At 42.0% G+C, this 21474-nt stretch overlaps 1 protein-coding gene across 8 annotated transcripts in view; it reads right to left on the reverse strand.

Moving 5' to 3' along the window:
* Positions 1 to 1580: 1580 nt before the first annotated feature.
* Positions 1581 to 21474, reverse strand: part of LOC111246512 (kinesin-like protein KIF13A) — a 75578-nt gene continuing 55684 nt past the window's right edge. For 5 of the 8 annotated variants that reach the window (XM_086983515.1, XM_022796228.2, XM_086983514.1 and 2 more), the window contains 13 exons: positions 19644 to 19800; positions 17684 to 17899; positions 13908 to 14122; positions 12124 to 13479; positions 10783 to 11774; positions 9781 to 10257; positions 8704 to 9120; positions 7705 to 8306; positions 7261 to 7526; positions 6452 to 6695; positions 5254 to 5319; positions 4773 to 4931; positions 1581 to 4493 (listed from right to left, as the gene is read on the reverse strand). In XM_086983515.1, coding sequence (XP_086839641.1) covers positions 4426 to 4493; positions 4773 to 4931; positions 5254 to 5319; positions 6452 to 6695; positions 7261 to 7526; positions 7705 to 8306; positions 8704 to 9120; positions 9781 to 10257; positions 10783 to 11774; positions 12124 to 13479; positions 13908 to 14122; positions 17684 to 17899; positions 19644 to 19800 — 5235 coding nt within the window. In that variant the 3' untranslated portion in view covers positions 1581 to 4425. Of the gene's footprint in view, positions 4494 to 4772; positions 4932 to 5253; positions 5320 to 6451; positions 6696 to 7260; positions 7527 to 7704; positions 8307 to 8703; positions 9121 to 9780; positions 10258 to 10782; positions 11775 to 12123; positions 13480 to 13907; positions 14123 to 17400; positions 17544 to 17683; positions 17900 to 19643; positions 19801 to 21474 lie in introns of those variants that run through there. The other 3 variants (XM_086983512.1, XM_022796234.2, XM_086983517.1) reach the window with 3 other exon arrangements.

A 21474-nucleotide genomic window follows, 5' to 3' on the forward strand; every position in this document is an offset into this window, starting at 1 on the left:
TCATATTTTAGTACAACATTTTTAGTGTTGTCGTAGCTTCACCATCATCGCCGCCATCATCGCCATTTTCACTAATTTATTACTATTATTATTATTTGTACCATTCGTGGCCATCTCAATTTTCGTTCATGGCGCTCGCGCGAACATTTCTGACAAACTCGACTGTAAAAATCGGTTCGGCCCGGAGACCCATTGGAAAGTTGACTGCCCAGAAAATGGTCTTTTTACTTCCTGTCGTCTACACGTCATCGTCCTCATCATTTATATCTTTACCTAATAGTTCCAGTCATCCCCGATTCATGTTATCCCATTTATATTATCGAGTTTTCTGAAACGCTTTCTGTCTGTTTTTTCGTTCGTGTTGTTCCAATTCATAAACATCTCTTAACGGCAAGTAAGGTTCATTTTATCTTGAATTATCATTATTAATCATCCGTTCCCATGTATCTATCAATTTATTTGATTACATGTAAGCTTTTTTAAGTACATTTTTAGTCAAGACTGGAAGAACTATAATTCTAGCTCCTTCATCTTTATCTTTGCAAATCATTTTCAGCTTACCAGCCACTATGTAATTGTGGCTCTAATTTATGTATCCGGATTGTGGCAGCACTGGTTCGATAGGCATTACTAGCAAAAAGGGTCGTTTTAAAGAGTTTCGCTTTAAAGACGTGTCTAAAGGTAATCTTTATCTCGATGTATAATATCTTCCACCTACTGTTTACGCCGACACACAATAATAGGGCTGATTATGCACAGACTTCATATGGTGATAACATTAATGCGTAATTAGAAAAAAATTTTTAACACTAGATTGGTTATTTTTATAAAGTCTCGTCTCGTGGGAAGCCTGCCACAATAAAGCGTAGCGCACAACGCGACGGGTTTGTAACAGTCAGACCAGGCTTCACTTCTATTTTGATACTTCTATTTGCCAAATCGCAATTAAGCGCTATTAACAATGCTAATTGAGAAATAGATCTGAATATAGCTCCCATTTACTTGTATTTTTTCGGAATATCAAGATAAAAACTACGTTTTTGATACGAAGCGAATTACACCACGTAGATTGAAGATTTAAAAACTTTTTTAGTCTGACAAAAAAGTATACATCAACGTCATAAAATCATTATTAAAGCAATGTCGGATATATAATCATAACAATTAATTGGTAATGACATATATATATATATATCTACTTGTGAGGTATATACGGTCAATATAATGCACAATCAACCTTTTCTACGAACTAAATAATATTATTAGATTAGCTAATTACAACGACTCAACACTACGTTTTTGAATATTCTTCTATCTTATTTTGTCTTGTTACTATAACGCTTTTCGTATTTTCGTCTCTCAACACAAGATCGTATGATAAGCTATATCTTTGAAGCAATAATAATAAAAAAGTGTGATAATTAAAACAGTAATATATACGCTACTTTCATAATAGATAAGCGTTTCTACGACGTCAAACGTTATTAATGCTATAGAATCAATCTACAACATTATAAATGAATTGTTGCCCTTGCGATACAAACTTAAAGTACATATAATCACTAATGACAATGTGTAAATCTCACAAAGTTACGTCACATGTCCCGTTTATTGTTATTGTTAGTTGTTATCATTTTTGTTGTCAAAGCAAAAGATTGAAGCGGGCTTTTATTTGTACTGCTGATCTTCACCTTTTACCTTAGCATGAATTCTCCCCTTGATCCTAATTGTTACCTTTTAAACGAATACTTTTCCCTTTATGAAAGGTATCGTGAGTAACGTATCTTTCAGTATTTTCGCTTATTGTTCGTCTTCCGTGTGCAGCGCGGATCACGATGACAACGGCGATTCGTGTGCAATAGGTATTACATTGTACATTTGCTTATTTTTTTTTTGCATTTGAACTAGCTGCTATACAAGACATATATATACCAATATCTATCTGTATATATGCTATCTGTGCGGACCAATAGACGTAGCCTTTTTCATAGTAGCAGACGCAGCGTTATACAGCGAACGTCTTCTTCAACTATACGTTTTGCCTGACTTCATTCCGTTCTACCGAGTGATGCTCTCACAGCAAACGAACAACTTTCACATTCCGACGTGCTTTTACGTTGATGCGTATATATATATATATATATGCTCTAATTTCTGGCCTATGCTTTTTCTTACTTATAGGACCTGTTTATACTTTAGGTACTAATCAGCTAGTAATTAACGCATACTATTCGCTATAGCGTCTTGCGCGACAATGATAATATTATTTAAAACTCGCGGTCGGCTTCAACGTTATACTCATTGATTTGTCGACATATTCTGATTAGTCAAACACGTTCTCTAAAAATTCTTTGTTTGAGTGCGCATATATTGTTGCTATATTATACATACATACATGAACAGGATCATCGTTAATATTCATATATATATATATAGAGAGAGAGAGAGAGAAAAAGAGAGATAATGTGTATTATATATCGCATGATGTATTATCTGTATATAAACGATTGCACACTTGATTGACAAAAACTAAAAAATAAAATGCTAGCCATTGTAGCTATATCGAGCTAGAGGTAATACTTGGATGATGGATGTATATTTAGGTATGGTGTAATAGCACAACCAGGACAGCCGTCCCGCTGAAGTGATAATCGCTGCTCTATCTGAATGTTCTCTTCTTGCTATATAGTCAAATTATCCCATTAACCGTCACCCACGTGACATAACGCGTTACAACGCACCAGTACACTATTCAGTGGCAGATATCGTGGCTGTCTACGATTCATGCGCACTTGTTCTTTCCCATAACGCAACGTGCAATTCGTGCTACGATGCCCTAACGTTCGCGGTATATCCCTCTGTTTAACGGATCTCTCTCGTTTTGCGACAATACAATATCACTGATTCCACAATGGCACCGCTTGTTTCAAGCTTTTTCATTGCGGTTTGTTTGCTTTAATGTTGTATTCTCTTTCATCTGTTTATCACAAGCCGTGGGGTCCCCGTGCGTACGATTAACGGACAACGTTAATTGCGTTCAACTGTAAGCGAACGTCGTCTCTTTGTTTTTGACTAATTATTCTAGTTAAAATGTGTTCTCTCTTTGCCCTCTACTAATTTTCATAACCCTTATATATAAATATTAATAATAAAAAAAATCACCAGAAGTCGTCACCAACTTGTTCTCTATAATAGATACACATACAAAGCCTTCATAAACATCTGCCAGATGGCAGTAACACTTCCACAGTTTCAACCGTACGAGGTCGTTCTCTAGCCATTACTAAAAGCTAATTGCTATTATGCAGATGCGGCCATAGCCGGTCAACCAGAAGTTGTATCTGTCATTTAGTTTGAGGTGGCTTATATCCTTTGTTGTTGTTTTTCGTCTTGACATAGGATAGCAGAGCCCTGATAACATTTCATGGCGTCTTTTTTTAATGACCTAAGGGTGCGCTCATCTACCCTCTTCTCATATTTTCTAAAATCTCCAAAGGTAATCTCTTCTTTGTGTGTTTTGTTCACTGCAAAATCTGCCTTCGTTGCTGAAACGTAATTTTTTTTTTACCTCTAGTCCCAGTCTAACGTGCGTGTTTGGTTTAGTTACGTTTATGTTCGGTACTATTAACATGTCTGGGTCAAGTAGACCACTAATCATGCTGACACCTTCTGGCTTTTTTTTGGTGTTGCTCGTGAGGCATCGTACACATTAAATTGCGCCTTACGCATTGCATCTTCTTCCGTCGTCATTCTTCGATCGCGTATAATTACAGATTTGTTTAAAACAGTACGATCGGATCAGACGTTCCCACAAGTCTCAGAAGTGCCACCAGTTTCTGTTGAGTGAACTGCTCATAACCAGGGAAGCAAAAACGCCCTCGTCCGTGTCAAGTTTGTCAAGCTTCTCAAACAGTTATCTACCGGTAGCCCCTATATTTTGCGGCAGATGATAGAAAAATCGTCGAGAAATTATGAGGAAAACATATTTTTCGGTGGTCCTTGATGCGTGTGTTTGTGTGTGTCTCAGTATTTAAAATGCCATTATTATTCAGGCTTTCCGCTAATTGATGTGTATTTTTCGCTGATCATGAGTGCTTCTGCTCAAGGATGGTTAGCAAGTATTCACTTGGGACTAATGTTTGTTTTTTAATACTATAATAAAGCAAGTCTAAGCTGTATAGTAGTGACCTATCGTATATTCAGTCAACCGTTTGTACCGTATTATCTTCTGATAGCTAAAGACGGAACCTGAATGCTGATGAACAATTTTTTAATTAAGCCCTTATTTTTTTTAACGTAATGGAACTGTTTGAAATTTTCGTTAATAACTTCGAGCTGATGACCACTTGGTGCATTCCTATCTTCCCTGGCTGCCCTTGGTAGTTACCTCAGGGCTTAAAAGCGTTTAACAAATGGTACGGATATTCATCTCGTGGGCGAATCTTCGGTGGAGAGCGCCTGCGAACCATATCCGCTTGATACGAGACTCTTCGCTATAAGGCAAACAAATTACAGATACGCACAACATATGTAATTTATAAATCTTGTACAATAACCAGGTGTAGATAGACTTAAACTACCCTAGACTATGTTGTCACGGCAGATCGAGTGGCGCCAATCACCTGGTCTGCATCTCAAGGGCACATCAACCCAACTGAGTATAAGAATAAGTTTGACAGTAAAACAAAGTGAAAACAAAAACCCTATTTGATATAAATACAATTGTCTCCATTATTTTTAAGCAGGCTCTATTGACGGAATTTCATATTTACGTTCTGTCGAATCGGAGGTATTGTGTGATCTCCTGAATAACTCTTCGGCATCTTCCTCCTCAGGGTGAGATAAAATCGAAATGGACTCGAGATTCTCTTCGATCAGAGGTCGCAATGGCTTCAGCTTTTGGCCCACAAGAGCGCCTGTAGCCGGAGAGTCTGTCATATTAAGATGCAGTCAATGGTAAAATTTTCACATGTTAGTAATTGCCTGCTAAAGCGTTCTAAATACAAATGACGATTTTCATGATTAAATTATCGTTTGCCGTGTGTTAAAGCGATAGAGTTGCGTAAATTCTCGCATTTAATTGCTTTATATAGTTAGACGATTGCCAATCGGGAACTTTTTTTGTTTATCCACAATATTCGACGATCACTCTAACTATTACTGCAACAAAGTCGTTTAAAGATTTTGAGTATCTGCTATATAAAAGTATATTGGATGGTTTTCTATAATGCTCATTTAGGTGTTGATCTTTACGTTTCAAAGAAGACTGTCTTAGGTTGAGGTTAAAGTTCAAATTGAGGAAAGTTGGACGCGCAGCTCCTGTACGTTAGTAGCAGTTGTAGTAAAGGTGAAGATGTTACCAAAAGTAAGTAACGCAGTCACGAAGTGGTGGAATCGTTTGTGAATCCGCGCAGCGTGCACGAGGGATATATTTGTTAGTGTTAGATAATAGCTCCCTTCACGACTAAAAACAAATTCGCTATTGATACGCTTAACGTCGAATTCTAACCTAATGTTTACTCATTTATGATCTTACAAGCAAATTGCTCAAGTTTAATCAGACCTAAGCTCATCATAATCGTCATTCTCAGACGAAAATCCCAAAAGGCTGCCGATTGCTACGTTCTGTTACTGTAGAACTTATAACGATCCTAGTGTCATTTGGTTATCAGTCAGAAATGGCATCCCTCGTTTGCACTGAAGCGTCGGAATGAATAAACATGCCAAAAATATTTTCTAGTCAAGCCATAGATGTAGCAAATTTATTCTCTCCAGTGCTTTGGCAAGAAACATCACTTATACTGCTTATGCTTACTTATGCTGCTTACTGATACCAAATTGAAAACTGTGCTATTTATTCGCCAAACCTACGAGGTTACGCGAAATGGAAAGGTAAGGTGAGGCGGTGTCGGTGAGACAGGCCAGAATACATGAATGAATGGATAAATGGAGGCAGAAATTGAAAAAGTTCCGGCAGTCAAAGTATTCAAGACATTCAAGTACGGTATTGCACAGGGCTGGATGCGCAAGAAATCACACACATTGGCCAAAATCCGTATTGAACACACATCTACACCGTCTCCACCTCGGACATCCTTCCATAGCGCATGTTTATCTTTTTTTTTGGTCAATGTTTGGTCGCCGACAAAAATGAATATACTAAACTTTCGCTATAAGCCATAGCAGTCTTGCTCGTTACTTTTGCATTAGTCTTTTCATTGAAAACTTGTTTTAAACCCGTGGCCTAAAGACTAGTCATGAAGCTTGAATGCATTATTCTTCCTTTAGCTTATTATAGTACATCTCACTCATTTTTTCTCTTTTGAACGTCTAAAATGCGCATTTTTTGATGTTCATTCCTGAAACAAACGTCAGAGAGTTATATGCGCTATGTGCTACTTGATTATGTGTGCGTGCATGCGTGTCAAAGGGATTTCTAAAGGTGACCTACCCGTGATAGCACTGGCCGCGTCCTTCAGCTTGTCGAGCCCGTCTCCGTACGATGAATTGTGTGACAGCGAACCGTTATGTCCATTGTGAACAGCGGCTGATTGTGAATGTGTTATTGTTGCTGCTGCTGCGGCCGACGCCATTCCCGTGGCTCCATGGTTATGACCGCTCGTGGACTCATCGTACATCGACAGTGACATGATGCTCTGCTTGATCATCGATGACGTCATGCTCGAAGACATGCTCTGCAGTATGTGGAAAGAATTGATCAGTATTTTGATCGATCGATCAGAGAGGAACGAAAAAATTGGAATAGAGACAGAAAATGAAGTGAATAGCAGAAATCAGGTGATAATTTAGTCACTTTAAATATTATCAGCCGTTTTAAGTTCGTGAACCATCCACCTTGATTTTCGTTTACTATGGCACGCGGGCTCGAAAACAACCTAGCATGCGCAATTATACGAACCAGTAACCAAAGCATTTGCCTTTGATTGACAACACTAGGAATAGAAAAAGCAAAGATCCTAACAAGAGAATATTGCAGCAGCTAGATCTTTAGCTTGCGAAAGCTATTTCCCCAAGTAATTTCTTTGGCGCCTCAAGGAATCAAAGTTATTGAACAATATGGGAAAAAGCGCGAATCATTCAGTGTGTTGACCAATTCAACTCTTGCTAGCCTTTGCTACTCCAGCCAGGGTTAATAAGAGTGTTAAATTAGTGAAGTCTTGTCAGCTTTCTTCAACTGCTTTGAAATTCATAGCAACAATTCTTAATTACACATGCCCCCATCAAAGCAAATAGGCTTACTTGCGCCATGTTAGGAACCGATAGCGTTTTGCGGATAGGACGCCCCTGGGAGTGCAGGAGTTCCTTGACAGCAACGTCTTGCCGTAGCTTATCGAGATTGAGAATCGACTCCACTGAGATGACAACTTTCGTATATTTCTCAATATACGACTCTCCGTCAGCAGCTACATCATCTAGACCTTGGGCAGCCATTAAAGCTAGAGTCTCTCTGCCTTCAAGATCTTCACACGCTTTCGGGATGGATCCCACAATCTCGTACGTGACACCTACAACATAAACAATAAGAGCTAACTAATAACCAACGACTTCTATGAATGGCTTTTCAGTGCATGGACTGTTCCGTTGATAGTGGATCACACACCGGTATTTTTTTTGCTTCCAAAATGAAATTTCGTTGGACATAGTCTTTTCTGTACGTTATGACATTATTAAAAACAATCCTACCTGACCGATAAAGTGTGGGAGCGCCCGATATCCGCTTTCGCAGTTTCTCTGTGAACGTCTGCCGTTTGTAGACGTTAATGGCGAATCGCTTACGCAGTATGATGTCCACTGAGACAGGGTGCGAAAGGCGTACCTTTGCCTTCAAAATGAGGTAGATCCGGTCTTGCGAAGATGTGGCGGCATTTAGTAGCGGCGAATCGTGAATCGACGAATCCCATGCTACCACGACACGATTGTCTTCACTTCGTACGATGGGCAGCGTGTATTGGGGACTGCCCAACTCTTTGCTGAGTATCGAGTTAGCACCTGGAATGTGGGAGGGATGAAGATTCATATCGTCACTGCTGAGATCGAGGAAGAGCACTGGTGTGTGTAGCTCCATTCCAGCCAGTTCGGCTCCGTCGCCTTCGGCTGGTGCTCCCGGCACCCGCGAGCCTGCCTGGGGGGTGTAGACCGCGTCCCGCTCCTCCTGTAGACGCATCCACGCATCCAGCAGCTGCCGCTCTCGTTCCGTTTCCTGTTCGCTTTTGTTTTCTTTTGCACTCATTTTGACCAGCTGCTCATGTAGATAGTGCTTGCGCTTGTCAAGCACAGCCACCCATCTACCACACGTTCGAGAAAAGAAAGGAAAAGGAGTTACATTATGCTTAATCTTGGTATGGTAAAGTAATAACGTATTTGCCCACTAAATCTAGAGAGAGGTAAGGCGGTCTATGTTTAAAGCCGCGTGAGACGTTTCGTTCCGTAATAAAAGGGCCAAGCCATCTAAACCAATGCTTGTCGGAGGTAGTGAAAACATTTGTTGTCATGACTAGATAGCTAGATACAGCGACAAACTTGCACGAGTTGTGAAAATATTAAAAAAAAAGATTACGATACACATGATTTTCAAATGAGCAAGTCACATGAGTATCATGAGGATATGTTTAAGAAACACCGCTATTTCAAATACATAACGATTGCGGTGATCCTTTCTTGTTAATATATAAAAGCTCTTACTTGTCTCGCAATGCGCGTAGGTCATCATCTTGGTATGAATCGAGAGGCTTCTGCAGCCCGACCTTACGAGCACAGAGTCCTCCTACAGAAACGTGGGTGATGGCCTCGCAGCTCAGCGGCAGGGTGCCCGAGTAGGGCGCAGCTGAAACCGATACCACCATGCGGCGCTGCTGGCCTTGGCGTAGCTGGAACACGCCCCCCGTGGCCGCGTCGGGCCGGGGCGTTACCTCAACTGGCGCGTACTCGCCTTGCTCATTGAGTTCATGAATTTCAAGCCACAACTCAAGCTTCCGTTTTAGTTCACTCCATCGGGCAGCGAGGGAATGTTCACCTAGGTGAACTTCCCCAAGGCTCTCTGGCCCTAAATCCATTCCCGTCCTAAATCCATCATTTATACCCGTGTGCCCATTATGCTTGCTATATTTGCGGTAAGAAGAATGAGCACCGGTTGTTGCGGAAGGATTGCAGCACCAAAATCACGCCAGATCACGGTGTAACGAAGGATTACAACAATCGATGGAAAACCCTTGTTAGTATAGGTTGAGCTCTTTTGTCAAATAATCATAATAACAGTAAACGTATTAACATAATAATATAACACTAAAATAGAAATGCGGGCTTTATAGGCAGGCACACAACATTAGCGAGTCGAGTTTACGTGATATGATAAATTGGATTACTGTTTGTTTCCTTACCAGCTTCATTCCAGTGCGCTGTTTGTGTATGTGCGTAGGGTTACTTTTACAGAAGCACGGACAGTGATTAAGTACACGAATCATGCGGTGCTCGAGTTGAGCTGCACATTGCGCTAGTAAAAGTAGTAGGGATGGCAAAAAAAGCAGTTTGATTTGAGTCTAAACAGAGCTCGAAGTGTTTCCTCAGCTGATATGCTGTGATACTATTATTAATCATATTATCATCAGAAATTACACCACACTACTTTTAACTCCTTCCTGGTATGGGTGCGTGAGTGAACTGAAATGGGTGGTTGATGGTAATCATGATGCTTCATGGTGGAAATGACGGTGCAATAACAACAACAACAAGTTCAACCGGGCGCCCCCGCTTCTGACCAACCTGATGAACTTTACCGCCTCGTCCAAGCTGCGTCTGTCGTGCGGCCGTTTCGTTGTGGCCTCATGACTATTCTGGTTCATAAACCAAAGGGCAGGCCCGTGAACCAGTGCCTGGAATAGCGCTCGCAAGGGATTGAGGAAAATAGCACCGAACGCCCCGTTAGGTGATACCCCACAGGAAGCCCTGAAGATTGGAGAAGGTGGACGACGGCCGGGCATTTCATCAGCCTCGCCCGCGTGGTAGGTTGAGTCGTGTTTATTGTGGGGTATGGCGTCTCGATAGGGATTATCGTTGGTAATGGTACTGTCGCTGCCATCAGCGTTTTGTGGAGGACTTGGCGAAGAAGGTGGGGAATCGATTAGGGCGAGTCGCGGATTTCCGCTCATCATAGCCGAGGTTAACGGATCCTCGCCCGTGCTTAAGATTTCCGAACGCGTCATCACGGAGTGGTCTAGTGGACAGCTCTCACCCTCGGAGCTTACGTGGTGGGTAGCGGAATTTAGTAGAGGATAACAGGAGAAGCTTAGGTTGAGTAGAAATAGGTGAAAATGTAATTGAAGCAAACAGGTACCGCACTCGTATGTCTTACAGATAAAAAAAAAAACTTGGTGTCGTATTGAACATTGCATCGAGGGTGACAAAACACATGATTGCGACTACTAGGTTTTATCGAAGCGGTAGCGCATCGCAAGTACATACATAATGCTAACTGGGTGTAGGCGTCTGACAGAAACAATCGAGATTCGGTATGTAGGTGACCTTGGGGTTGTTGAAGCGAACTTCCAGAAGCTTCAGTTTAAAAGAAAACATTCGCCTGTATACCTACATTAAACTATGGTGGCTACGTTCATGCGAATTGCACTTCTGTTCTTCTCTAGTTAGAAAAGCCAAAGGCTTGAGTATATTTTACAATAATATTCAACTATAAACAGAATTCCAAACGCTTTTCGTAGCACGCACAACGAAACGACACGGCACAACAGGCAAATGATAAACACGTACCAAACTATTTGCTGTCTGTTGCTTGACTCCTCGGATTCTAGCTGCTTGTGGTGACTGGAGAAGCCGGAACTTGTGTGGCCAAACACCTCGACGCTGAGGGCGCCCTCTAGGCAGTACTCCACGAAGTCCTCGGTCACCGCCAGATCGAATTCCTTGGTGTGGTCGAAGCGGACGATCGTTGACCCTCCATGGTGCCCGTGTTGCCCGTGCTGACCGCCCGCGACCAAGCGAGCCGGCGCACCATTTGGTGCTGTGACCAGGATGGCGTGGTTCGGCGGCACACTGGCACCGGCAGGATCTGGCACGTCCTGAGGAGCGACGGTTACGTTGTTTCCCCAGAACGAATACTGGCAGAAGACAAAGTTGCAAAGCGCGGACGGCAGTCCCGTAGCCTCCTTGATAGTGACGCGTATGCGGACGAAGCGTTGCGATGCACTCATGACGCTGGCGACCTCGCCGGAGCCGCTCGAACCTGTAGAAGTGACGGAAGTGGTGCTTGTGTCCATGGCCGAGGCCTGGCTAGAGCCGGGTGCTGCTAGCGCGACGCCCAGCTGGCCTGCACTCATACTGGTACTCATGTGAGCGCTCCCCGCGCTTGCGACCGAGCCCTGGCCATTAAACGGTCCACTCGTTCCCCCACAGTCAGCCACCCTGTCCAGGCTGCCCTGAGTTCGGCAAATCTCCATATGCAAACGGCCAGCCACCTCGCCATGCTGGCTAATAATGGGCACCTGATAGGCTAGCTTTACGTCGTGAAAAACGGCCCCCAAAAACATATTCGCCACTCCGATCAACGAGTGGTTCTCCTGCGACTCGAAGAATGGATCGAGATCTGTTCTTAGCTCGGGGTGAGGCGGTAATGAAGCGCCGCTCTCGGCAAACAACTCTCGCATGTCGATCAGCTTATTTTCTAGCTTATCCATCGACCAAATCTGCGAACTCATTCCTGGGCGGGAGACCAGTATGGCCGGCTCTGACACAAACGCGCTCTTCTGCAAAAATCAAATAAATAATACTAATAATAAAAGAACAGTAAACCTATGTACAAACCAAAAAGGGCATAATGGCATGGGGAAGATATTATCCCAGCAAAATATGAACGCTTTGCTTGCCTTTGGTCGTATCATTTTTCTATTATATCAACTGTACACGAATCATATTTCCTGCAGGCAGTTTAGCATTATCTACATAAATCCTTATTTATAGAATATGAGTATTTTACTCAACGAGAATTACTTTAGTAACCCGATCCTTAAATAAAAAACAATTGGTAGAAGATAAATGACCATAAACCCGCAACACCAAAACAAATGAAAAACATTCTTTTCGATGGGTTCTTACTTTTCTGTTAGGCGTCAAATTCGCGGTTGGAATCTGCAGCGTCACGCGAAAAGTTGTATTTTTGTTGAGCTGCTCGGACAAAAGATTGGCCTCGCGCACGAGGTCATTGGCGGTGGCAGTTTGCTCGCGCAGTTTGGCGAGGCTGACCTTGAATAAGTGGTCTCTTTCTCTGGCCCAGCTCTCCTGTGCTGCCCGTTCCAGGCCGACATATGGCGCGTACGGTGTTGTCGGCGACATTTGCTCACGCAGAATCTGTAGCTGCTTCTCGTACATTTGCCGTTGCTTCTCGAGTGCCATATTCTTGTCTTCCTCATGCTGTCGTTCCAAGGTCGCGATAGCCGTTTGAATAGGATCGTTGGAAAGCTCTTGCAGCATGAGTTCTTCTCGAGCGAACTGATAGTCGATTGGAGGCTCGGCAGCCTTCTGCGCCACTTGTTCGGGGGACAGTTGCTGCTGCTGCTGCTGCTTCTGAGGGCACGTAACACGGAAAAAGTGATGATTGCCCCAGAAGATGCGGTCGCCATTTTTCAGTAACCGTTTTTCACTCACCACGACACCATTGACACACGTTCGCGCCCCTTCCCGTGGCTCAATCCACAACTCCTCACCATTTTCAATTATCAGTACACAATGCTCATTCTGGATGCCTATGCCGAACAAATGGATATCAGGTTGAACTTCTGGTCGTTCGGAATCAGGACGGCCGACAAGCGTTCGCTCCTTTTTAATATTGAACAACAGCATCTCATTGAGAGACGGGTCGGCATTTAGATTGACCAAGTAGAACTTGTCGCTTTCCACCTTGATACCATCAGCCTCGACAGATATGCCCATCTTTTCGAGGGCTTGCTGCCGCTGTATGTGGACCTGCTCGGTGTGTTTCACCTTTTCCTCCCATGGCTGGGAAATTTCCTTCATCAAAGACTCGCTTTCTTCGAGCCGCGCGGATACATCTGCACTACGCACTTGCAGCAGTCTCGCCTTAAGCTCTTCGACCTGCTGCTTCAGCTGACGGATCAGTTTAGCGTTCGGGTCTTCATTGACAACGGCGTGGTTGACGATCCTCTTGGCGCGGTCTGCGTACCGCAGCGTAGACAGGGTCTCCTCGTAGTTGTCGGCTGCCGGACTAATCGTCGCTACCATAACTGTTTTCGAGTTTCCGCCCAGCTTGTCTTTAAGGAGCCAGGTGAGAACGGAGTCCCGGTAGGGAATAAACTGACTTGATGTCTTTCCTTCGGCAAGTTTCGAGATAACCATGCCTAATGTTGTAAGGGATTTGTTGATGTTCGAGCCTTCTTTCAAACGGTCACCTACAGCTCCGGTCTTCGTCGCACGTTCCGAGCCGGCTAAATCCACCTACGAAGTGTTCGCAACAGAGGCGATAATTTAAATTCAACGTACTTAGGTGTACGTGCTTAGGTAAATTTGCAATGCAAAGACAAATGACCATACAGTTTTTAGGATTTTCGCCAGCGTCGACATGGCTGTATACTACACACGCAGGGTGTAGCAATTTTTTTTTGGAAAAGATTTAAGCTTCACAAATTCTACACACGTGTATCAACTACAAAAACATACATCAAGGAAAAATTCGTACAGGTTTTCTAGAAAATCGTCTTAAGCACGAAAGGAGTCGCGAAGATCTGTCGCTGTTCAAGCAGCTTCCCACTTCTAACAAACGACAGCTGGATAAATTACGTGCATAATTTGACCATACGACTTACAATGCTTGGTGTTGAAAGAAATTATGTTGCTATATCAATGAATTGTTTAGTTATACATACCAGGCTCATTTTGGACATCTTTTCGCCTTGTGAGTTGGTAACCGGGTCGTTAATTGTGCATGTGAGCGTGATATTGAAGACGGCATGGGATCGAGACGATTCGGAGTTCATATTAGTTGCAGCCACTGTTCGGCTTTTGTTTCCTTGAGCCATCAGCTCGTTGATTTGATCGTACGATGTTACTGCGTGCTTGGATAAATTCTCCACGTACGTGCCTAGAGAGATAGACGAACAGAAAAATAATAAAGTTGTTTCAAAGATTAGATGAACTAAAATAATTTAACACAGATATATATAGTAATTTCCACATTGTACAAGCAAAACTAACTGTACTGCGACGACACGAGATAACAATGCTAAACGTACGTCACTAGCAAGCGTCTTGAAACAGGTAATATTATTATTTAAATATAAAAAAAAAAAAAAAAAGCTTAATGTCATAGTAAAAGGCTTTCGCTTAAATTAGCATTGGTACTCTACCTAAATAAGTATTTTGCGGTAAATCAATCGGTAATAATGCGAAATCAAATTCACGTTTCTTACGAGTACAAAAGTGTAAGACACCTTATTTATATGCGCAAAAATTGAATATACCTATATACTACGTATAAATTTGAGAGGTATTTGGAGCTGTGATACAAGTAAGGCTACAAAAAGCCAAGGCTGAAGTACGGGTTTGCAGCTAAAGGCCGTAGAAAGACCGCCATCACTTATAAACCATACTTCAGAACTTTCCATGACACAACTGCGGCACTCGCCCGTTTTCATTCACAGAGTTCAGGTACCCGTTCAGCGTTTATTGAAACATTGTCTCCCAGCTCAGTGAACGCTTTTCCGTAAAATTTAAGTAAAATTTTGTTTTTAATACTCTCCATCGATTCTAAGTTTGTGCGGATTGGGTAACCAATTTATGCCTGTACTTTGGATTCATTAGCTATGTATTGAGCATATAGTGAATTTATATCCAGCGAAATAATGGATTAAAAAGAAAAAACGAAATTCATGGTTAGTTTTAGAAACCGTCACTAAAACAACAGATCATCATATCGAAGACTTATCGCCAAAAGTTTATTACTATTGCGGCTGGAACTGTTGACACTTAAGCATTTATTCCGTCGTCATCTTTTTCACTATATTGATTGTTTCATCATGTTTTGTCTGATTTGCGTAAGTGACTGAAGCGTTCTGTCCATCGCCGGCGGGGGCCTCCTTCTTGCAACAAACATAAAGAAGGATATGGGAATAAGCTGCTGGATTAGATAAATTTCTCTGTGTTTTGACGCTTCTAGGGATTTATCGACAAAAATAGGTCACGCAATAAGTTTAGCTGCAATTTCCTGAAAAATCATCTCTTTTGTTTAAGGTGTATTCTAACTGCATGCAATGGAATCACAAAAGTCGACTTTTTATTAGTTACTGGAATCAGTGTTTTTGGTTCGCGAAACCAGGTCTCATATGAGGATCTAAAGCACAGACTTCGTATTGTGAGAGTAACAACAGGCTGTTTTTGCGTCTCACTCATACGCTTATGAACGATAGTGACAACAAAGCAGAACAGGTATAGAAAATGATTTACTGAATTGTGACTTGTAATCATCTTTCTTCGCTGCCTTTCTGGTTCGACTCCACGAACCAACACGATAATGGAAACTACGTCAAAAATAGACGGTATTACATCGTATGGTTACATGTTCGATACCGTTTCATGTCAAAAAGATCCCAAAGGCGGTGTAGTCAGAGTTGGCATTGAAATGAAATATGTTACCAGAACAGCGTGCCACGTTGAGGAACAACAACAACAAACAATTCCAGGCTGGCGTACTACTCGTACTTCTAGATCCTATTACGTGGACCTTAGAAGGGATCCATGCTTTACAGCAAGAAATTATCAGACCAATTAGACAGATCAGCAGATTTATATAATACCAATAGCCAAGTTTGTATTGCAATAAGACTGCTATTTTGTCACGTATCAATTGGGGATTCGGATAGTAGAAGAGGAAAATACGGTAGCGAACGAAAGCTTATAAAGATAACATGGGTTGAATCAGTCATAATACGCCGGTATCGAGGTCAGAGTGGCTGCGTGTTTGGGGTTCTACGAAGCAATGAATTTGCCTGCTTTTTGGTACCACTGTCTTATATATAAATAATCATTGTGTTAAATGAAGGCTTTTTTTTTTTAGTTAAGGTATATCTGATACAATTCCTACGAGCAGTCCTCTAGCTTATTAACATGTCTACACAAATACTTCAATAATCATTTTTCCCGGTTGCCCATAAATCTGATACAAATAAGACATATGCTAACATTTTGAGTATTTCAAATTGCAATCAAAAGTAGTGTCAATTGCGTTGTCGCGAGTAGTACTAGCACACCGTGTAACTACTGCTGTGAATAATTCTGTTTAAAAATGCAGATGTACCTGATACATTTGTTTTTATTGGTTATGCAAAAAGCCACTTGAGATCGATACGTAGTACAATAGAAATCTGTATAATATCGCCTATGTCTGGCCACATCAGCCACAAGTAGTCCAAAGCCGAATAAATTACCGCTATGGAAATGTGTGATTTTCGGCGCGGAGAGAAGCCATCGTCGTTTCTCTAATGGTCTTAGTATTTGTACGATTGTATAGCGTCAGCAGACAGTTCCGCCTGAACGATTCTTTGTACTGTGGTTTCTATAACCTTGGCAAACCTAGTTTCCTATAACAGCTGTACAACATGGTATAGCTAGTTTTCCGGCAAAAATCATTCGATTTGATGATTTTAAGGGTAAGTACGCCCCGTGTGTTCGATGTGACGATTCGTCCTTCAAAACCATGTTCATCAAGCCTGTCCTATCGCTAACCAGCAACTGCTGTTTCAGAGACACAGGCAACGACTGAGGCAAAGAGCGCATAGTCAGCAGCCAGCGCAAAGGGGTCCGTTCTGGGTTTCTGCTACTGGCATTGCAGGTGAGTACAAACTCTTTTCAACCAACGGAAGCAGCCGCCGTCGCTGCAAGGGCTGTAACAACGCTGACCAGTATTAGTGGAGGTTCCTCCTTCTCTCTCGCTTCTACGCAATCCCTGAATAAAACGCTTAACGAACAATACGCTAACGTTGCATACAGCCAACAGTGGTTGCTCTAGGTCGCGATAAAGCTCGATAGGTTTTACCCGTGGCCGCGAGACGCTTGCAGAAGCAACTGGGTCTCTTTTTGTCTCTTTAGCCAACAACAAGTTCGTCTTAACGACAACTTGCGTCTTTAAGTCTATACACACGCCAATCCTCGAATCCACCTTAATCACCTTGCCTTATTAGGCGCAATATGGAACCGCGATTATTTTCCCATCGGTAAGAAGCGAAAGAAATCACTACTCAGAGTCCATTTCTACCAATGACGTTTTCAGAATTAATGATAAGCCACTACAAATCAAACACGTACATTTGTCATATAGGACCACGTATTTGTTCTTAATACAAATCGCGACATATTCGAACTTACGGAAATGACAAGAAGTATCCGTTGTCGACTTTATTAGAGATAATTATCCACCTTCGAGAAACCCAGAATCCAAGGTTTTTCAATTTCAGCAATAGGCACTAGGTTAGCCATTCACCGTCTTGAAATTCTTCCAATATTATCCAGTTCATCTCCTAATTGCTACCAGCAAGGGACACACATCTACAAAAGACAACTACAAATACAAGGACGTGGATATAATTCAATGTCCCATTAACTGGGCTATCCCTTAATGTGTTGACGCCCGACAATGCCGCTTGCTTACCCATGATATTGTGCTCTCGAACTCGCAGTTGTTGTTTGCATCCGCTTGCATCAAGCAAGTCGTGAACTTTCTCATTATAGATCTCCATGTAAGATACTTCGACCTTAAATGATGTGTTTGGGTCAGCATGGCGAGCGATTCGCTCGAACAGGTCATCGCACAGTCGTGGTATCAAGCCTTTGTCCTCTTTTGAGCCCATCATTGTGTACGATTTGCCTGAAAATGAATGAGCAAAGCACATTATTTGTCGCAACGCTATTATGCTACCAATGTTTTGTCAACTATCATCATTTTCGAATATGTTTATAGTTCATATAGAGCATCACTTGAATGTGTGAAAAAGATAATATTCTTTTTGGAATTTCTGGACGACTCAGCTTAACAAACTCGGCCTCAAAGGTTCGATTTTAGAGAAGTATGATTATACTGATGTTTTATTCCCTGTCACAGGATGATAACTTCGCATGAGCAAAGGCAGCTGCATATGTGAACAGAGAGGGGGATGTTAGAGGGGGAACAGAGAGGGGGAAACATTTTTTTCCCTTTTGACATGGCATGGTAGTAGTGGATAACAGTAACGATTGATAAATTGGTGGATAATGGCACGGAGCGGTAGAGCCCCGTGTCATCTCAGGCATAGCGTCCTGGCAGCCTATGAGCCGCTACAATTATAGCTGTTCTGTCAACGCCAAATCTTTGCTTTTGCTGCATCTCCAACGCTGATGAGATCGCTCACTTGCGTTACTAACCTCAAAAGTTACAAGAGGCTGAAAAACGTATACTGTCATTATCCTGCCAGTAGCGATGTTCTTTTCGTCTCAGCTGTTCATATACGAGGCCCAATCCAGCGGCCGTAAGGTCGATAAAAGACTCCCCTTAATTTCCCTTTAATTTCACAGCAACGTTACGCTACTGTTATAAGTAAACCAACTATGTAACTCGTTTATGCTTACATATGAACGTTGTAACCCGACGAAAAGTTACTATTTTTCATTTTTTCCTAGTGGAACAATTATTCTTCAATACTTAGTATCCGCAAAATAAAAACAATCTATAGAGATGCACACTATATAAGACTTGATCGCTGGACGGACATCAACAATAATTCGTTCATGTGTATAAACAAATATCTTCAGCCACATTAGGGTTCGAAGCAAAGCAAAGCAAGACGTTTTATTTGTACTACCTTTTAGCTAATTACGGCCCTGTAGAGTTATGGAGCGAAGGAACATTCAGAAATGTTCCTTCGTCCATAGAAAAGTCCAAGAAGTCCCAATATTCACAAATAATTTAGGTAACAAATGACATGAACTGCGTTGATAGAACAGAATAATTGCAAAATGTCTGGAGTCGCGGGGCTGGTGGTCTAGATCAAGTTGAAGTGATGACGCAGACAAGGAGCAGCGACACGCCAGCTATCTACCGTTGTAACTATTTACGGCATTCGAGAAGACCTATAATAAGCATTAACCTTTATGGACAAATGACACAGAAATAGATCATTTCAGATACGGAGGAAGACTGCAATAGCTATTGCTCGTTTTGTCGGCACATTTTAACCATTTTCTCCTAAGAACGTCCAATACTTCAACGACTCAAAACATACAAACCTAATATTTGTCATGCGGAAGCGTATTTGTGGTTGTTTGGTGGAGAACTCTTAGATTAGATCCATATCCGAGAATAAACGTAGACCCTGCCTCTTACTTGACTTGATTCGCAGCTGGATTCGTCGACTTAATGCGAGTTAAGCCAAAGCATTTGAGGCTTTCTAGATGCTAGTGCAATTGTACGAAGTGTACCTCCGGATTATTTGTGTCCAGTGGGGGGAGACGCTATCCATGGAGGGAATCTTTGATCGATCAAGTTTATTGCGGCAATAGTTCTTGTACTCATAGCATTGTGCAATGTATAGATAATCTTAGGTGTTCAATATTATAAGCGATTGCTAGCTTCTTACCGGACCCCGTTTGTCCGTAGGCGAAGATACAGGCATTGTAGCCTTCCACGGCGTTGTCCAACAGCGCAGTGCCGATGTCGTGGTACACTTCTTTTTGTGACGCAAAATGCGCGTCCTCCACATCGAATGACCAGAAGCAGTGGTCGAACGCGAAGCTCTGTCGAAAGAAACATAGAAAAATGTATAAAAAGCATAAGAAGTCGTCTAGCGTGCGTGACCTCCGCAATACCGTGTCCAGATGCTGCCGTAGTTCTTAAACGCGGAAGACTTTGATTGATATCGACCAGCATTTCTTTGATATGACACTAATACTTAAGTTCCTTTCGTACAATTACTACAATATTAATGTTTAATAACAAACGTTGCCCTTGAGAACCGGTTGTTTCTTCAAATTATGTGTTCCAAATGTGTTTAAATTAAACTGTCAGGATTGATAGTTTCGAGGTGTCGATTAGCTTGATTGACAATCCCAATGTCTTCTAATGCAATATAAATAGCTATTTATAGACAACGGCAAACGGTGTAATAGATTAAATCTCAAAAAAACTCTAATACTAATTTGACTCCTATGCAGTTATCATATTATCTACATAATCGTGTGGGCGTAACTGATTTCCTTAAAAACAAGTGAGATGCTGTAGATTTATTTGATCCTATCCTTACGTCTTTTATCAGACTATGCCACACGTTACGAGACAGCTAAATACATTATAGTATATTATTACCTATCGTACCTATTATACCAAGCTGGTTCGCCTATGTCAAAAGAATCCAACAATTGTATAATGTTAAATTTAAAAAAATGTGAGAATCAATTAAAATTGACCCATTGCAAATAGGTTGAAAACGTTAACGAAAATGGAGCACCATGGTGCCAGAAGAATTTCCACAAATTGGTTTCGAAATCAATTATAATTGATAATATGATCGTATGATCGATGATGAATTATAATTGATGATATGATCAAGTCTTAAAGAAAGGCGTATGGTCTTGCGCCAAGGTGACGCAATCCCGCATTAGTAAGTCAAACGGTATACATTAAGCTAAACCCAAAGTAAGTGTAAGATGTGCCGGGTAGCTGTGTGCATTTTGAGCTATTTTATACAAACCTAATCGAGCTTAGCCTTTCTACTCATTTTGAAGCAGTACCTCAAGTTGGCATGTGCCAACTTTTGAACAGAAGTAACAGCACCGTGTGTCGTCCCACCGTGATGTTTACTTTTCTGCCCAGCAAAAGGTCCTGTTGACTTGTTGCGGTTGTTAAGTCTCTATTTTTAGCCACTCGTTGAAGTCAGCGCGATACATTCTGTCGCTCGTTCTTCGATCGACATGAGTCAATAGCACGATCGCTGCCGCGTAACAGCGTTATGCCTCGCTTGCGGTACTAATGTACGGTGCCAATCTACGTCACTGAGACAATGGCTTTCAATTGATGTTAAGGCCCACAGCCCTCTACCTACGAGGTAATTTCTTGGCTACGAGAAAACATCGCTCAATCGACGCCTAGTTGTTCGGTTAAACTTCTTGAAGTTGGTACAATCATTCGCCACCAAAAGCTCTTTGGCCAGAAAACTACGACACAGCTGCAACGGTAGTAAGAGGGCTATCAGCATTCGTAGTGAAGTCTACAATGACAGATAGAGGATGCAAAGGACAACAATACTATCCAAGACATCTCTGGGTTGAGCAGTAAAAATCGTTGGAAACCGTATCTTCCACCATCGAAAGTCTCGATTGTGCGTGCCTCTATTCAACTCAAAAGACGGTTTCTATTTCCATTGACCCCTATTTTCCCCTATGCCCAGCGGCGACCGCATCATCCTCTTCGTC

This window comes from Varroa destructor, unplaced genomic scaffold (assembly GCF_002443255.2).
Source record: "Varroa destructor unplaced genomic scaffold, Vdes_3.0 BEIS01000003.1, whole genome shotgun sequence".
NCBI lineage: Eukaryota > Metazoa > Arthropoda > Arachnida > Mesostigmata > Varroidae > Varroa > Varroa destructor.